Consider the following 4170-nt stretch of genomic DNA (forward strand, 5'->3'; position numbering starts at 1 on the left):
CTGAAATTATGAAACTGCTGAAGACATTGAGAATGTGAGTTGTAAGGATGGGGAAGCTATAGTTGCACTCATTGACAATTAGTGGATTAGAAAGGCAAAGAGGTGAGACAATGAATCAGAGACAAGGAGCTGTGCTCCATAGAAAAAAACATCTATAGACAGTGGTAATGACTTCAGTTGTGGGTATGTTGACTTCAATGGTCACTGCAGTTCATTGGGACAGAAAAGCCCCATAAGCAGTCTAGGTTCATAGGGCAGGGTTTTGAGAAATGTTTTCCATGGTCATAGAATTGATGTGGGTTAGAGTCAGAAGACTTTCAAATACAAACGACACCAATAACAGTAATTAATTGAGAAAATTCATGGCTACTTGGCCATGGGAGTGCCAATATCTGGTTGAGGTGGGTAGTTGGACAACCACTCCAGATATCAGAAGAGACAAAGTGCCTGTCAGCTAAGGAGGCCAAGTATAGAAACAAAGGAATAATAGTCATGTCGGTGTATCTACCTAAAATTCTCATCAGGTGGAGAATAGGAGATGTGAAAGTGGGGAGTACAGCTGGGTCACTGAGCACTGTCCCCAGAGCACAGAGCTTAGTGGCAATGAGGAAGGAAAGCATAGGCAGGTATTGAGTAAAGGATGCTGCTCTCTTCTCACATGTTCAAGATTAGGGAGGAGCAGATGTTCCTCCTGATTCAAAATGATGGGGAGAAAGTTTCTAGGTACAAGAAATAGAGAAAATGAAAGATATGTGGTTTTCAAATGGTGTGGTACAAACAATAAAGAAGGGGCTTACATGGAGGAAATACATTTGTTCCTAGCCTTCCTGACAGCAGACAATTTGAAACCAGATTTCAAGTGGTAAACTGTGGTATTTTCTCAGAAACTGATACACACAATGGTGGACCTGGTGCTCTCCATGATGACGTTGAATCTCAACCAGACAGAAGTGACAGAGTTTGTGCTGGAAGGGTTCTCAGAGCACCCTGGTCTAAGATTGTTCCTGACGGGCTGCTTCTTGTCCCTCTACATGATGGCTCTAATGGGCAACATTTTGATCATCGCTTTGGTCACCTCCAGCACAGGGCTTCACAATCCGATGTACTTTTTCCTGTGCAACCTGGCCACCATGGACGTTATCTGTACCTCTTCTGTGATTCCTAAGGCCTTGGTTGGCCTAGTGTCTGAGGAAAACACCATCTCCTTCAAGGGATGTATGTCCCAGCTCTTCTTCCTTGCATGCTCAGCATCCTCTGAGCTGCTGCTGCTCACAGTCATGGCCTATGACCGCTATGTGGCCATCTGCTTTCCCCTGCACTACAGCTCTAGGATGAGCCCACAGCTGTGTGGAGCCCTAGCCATGGTTGTATGGTTCATCGGTCTTGTGAATGCATGTGTCCACACTGGTCTGATGACACGTTTGTCATTCTGTGGTCCCAAGGTCATCACCCACTTCTTCTGTGAGATACCCCCACTCCTCCTGCTCTCCTGTAGTCCTACATATGTGAATAGCATTCTGACTCTTATGGCAGATGCCTTTTTTGTAGGCATCAACTTCATGCTAACCTTGTTGTCTTATGGCTGCATCATTGCAAGCATCCTCCGCATGCATTCTGCTGAGGGCAAGAGGAAGGCTTTTTCTACCTGCTCATCCCACCTCATTGTGGTCTCTGTGTACTATTCATCTATGTTCTGTGCCTATATCAGTCCTGCTTCCAGCTACAGCCCAGAAAGAAGCAAAGTTACCTCAGTGCTATACTCGATCCTCAGTCCAACCCTCAACCCCCTCATCTATACACTGAGGAACAAGGATGTCAAGCTTGCCTTGGGCAGAATATTGGCCTCTTTCTCACGTTAAGTGGAGATGTGCAGGCNTTTCTTCTGGCCTGTGCTGTTCCTAATCACACTTTTCTAAGAGCAGATTCATGGGGTGTGGTTTATTTATCTCTGTTTTAGAAAAGCTTTGCCTGATGCAAGGACTGGACCATTCCACTCACTGTAACCTTAAATACACTAAAATCCTTACTGGCAATGTAAACAAAACACTCAAGCTTTATTTCATTATAAATACAAACCATTTCACAACTAACTAAAATTTATCTAAATGGGGGTTTAATATTCCAGGACTGGATGATTTTCAGTGAGTGTCAATGGTGATTGTCACAAAACAAAAGCATTTCATGCAGGGACTCTCTGCAAATATAACAGGTACTTTTTTCAGAGTTATGGCTAATAAACCTTAACTTCATAGGGAAACTTGAGAGATCAGCATGACCACAATGTATTGGGGAAATCATGTTGCAGGTTTTGGAGTCTCCCTTTCACAATTTCCTATGAGCTCTGGGAGTCAAATAGCATGGAGAAACAGATAATCTATGGAGTAGAGATAAAGTTGAAGTTTCATAATGAAGTCACATATGACACACAGCATACTTATGACAATGGAAACAATCAAGATCATGGCAAAGACTAATTATTTCCAACAAACAGATTTATATTAACGACCACATGCAAATGGTAGAGTAGAATCACACTCTCTCATGGCATGGGTCTGAAGTTGGGACAGTCATTGGTTGGCCATGCCCTCAATGTTAGCTCCTTCTTTATCCCTGCACATCTGGTAGGCAGAAAAAATGTGGGTCAATGTTTTATGACTGGGTTGTTGTCATAATTACTCCACTGAAGTTTTGCCTAGATACAGGAGTTGGATATCTCATTTCCATACCCCCTATAGCTGAGAAGACACATTTCTTGTCCTCAGCTGAGCAAATGTGCAGGATGCTTACAATGATGAAGCCATAGAACAATATGGTCATTAAGAAATTTAGAACACTAAGGAAAATTTCTTAAATGACTTTCATGACATTGTTGATGAAAGTGGGGCTACAGAATATCAACAATATCTATAGGATCTTCAGGAAAAAATGTGAGCCCAGAATGGAGTCATAGGACAGTGGCAAGCTAAGTAGATGAGCAACATGTAACTGAGAGACACTCTGAGCCAGGCAAAGGTGCCAGAGTCACACAGGCCAAGCTCTAAATTGGTATGCTATAGTACAAAGGCCAGCAAATGCTTAGATATCTGTTGAAGGCTGTAGCAGACAAAAGGAGTAGATCAGTACTCAGGACCCAGGTGAAGACAAACACTTGGATAAGGCAACTGATGAAAGAAATGATGTTCTCTGCTACCAGGCTTTGCAGCATCTTGAACAGAATGGTTTCCATGTAGAGTACATCTAGCTAGACAGGATTAAACAGGAAGAAATACATGTTAGTTGATAGTATGGAAGTGATGTTGTAATGGATGGCCATGATTCTTATGCTAAACAGAGTAAATAAAGAGAATAGTGTGGCCTGGGGTCACTATTGGTCTAAAATACTTTCTAGGACCAACACATTACAGTGGACTGGCATCCTAGAGCCATAGCTGACACTGTTGTCTGGGCCCAGGGCAGAAATTTCAGCATGGGCCTCCTCCTCAAGAAATAGGAAATATTATTATTCTTAGATGAAATTTGCCTTAAAGCCACAGAAAAATAAATTCATGTAATGGACAATCTGCTCTAATAAGAAACAAAGGGTTAATTTTTTATTATCTTGCTCTACATGTTAAATGAATAAACAAGTTTGGGGACATAAGTAGACACCACATCAGGTCTTTCATAGAATGTTCTTTACTCTGTTTAGCATAAGAATCATGGCCATCCATTACAACATCACTTCCATACTATCAACTAACATGTATTTCTTCCTGTTTAATCCTGTCTAGCTGGATGTACTCTACATGGAAACCATTCTGTTCAAGATGCTGCAAAGCCTGGTAGCAGAGAACATAATTTTTTCATGGGTTGCCTTATCCAAGTGTTTGTCTTCACCTGGGTCCTGAGTACTGATCTTCTCCTTTGTGTGCTTTGTGTGCTAAATGTAACACCACACCTAAGTAGATACAATTGTGTTTGAGTACTCTTTTAGGCTGACAATCTGTCTTCTATTGTTGTAGAAACTGTGGCAATGCTAGAAAAATACAATTAGAAATGAGGCAGTGGGGTATAGCAGGCAGTAATAAGGGTTTTATTTTGATGATCACAATCTTTCTGCAGATAACAAACTCTAGAAACAGACCTGAGTGTAGTCTTTACCAATGTGGACCTTCATCCACATAATCAAAA

At 41.7% G+C, this 4170-nt stretch overlaps 1 protein-coding gene across 1 annotated transcript; it reads left to right on the top strand.

The window, feature by feature from the left end:
- The first annotated feature begins 899 nt into the window (after positions 1-899).
- LOC110298602 (olfactory receptor 13A1-like) lies at positions 900-1930 on the top strand. The gene has a single exon (XM_021167940.1). The coding sequence runs from the start codon at positions 900-902 to the stop codon at positions 1857-1859; it is 960 nt and encodes a 319-aa protein (XP_021023599.1). The 3' UTR covers positions 1860-1930.
- Positions 1931-4170: the final 2240 nt, after the last annotated feature.

The sequence above is a fragment of the Mus caroli genome, chromosome 7, assembly GCF_900094665.2.
Source record: "Mus caroli chromosome 7, CAROLI_EIJ_v1.1, whole genome shotgun sequence".
Classification (NCBI taxonomy): domain Eukaryota; kingdom Metazoa; phylum Chordata; class Mammalia; order Rodentia; family Muridae; genus Mus; species Mus caroli.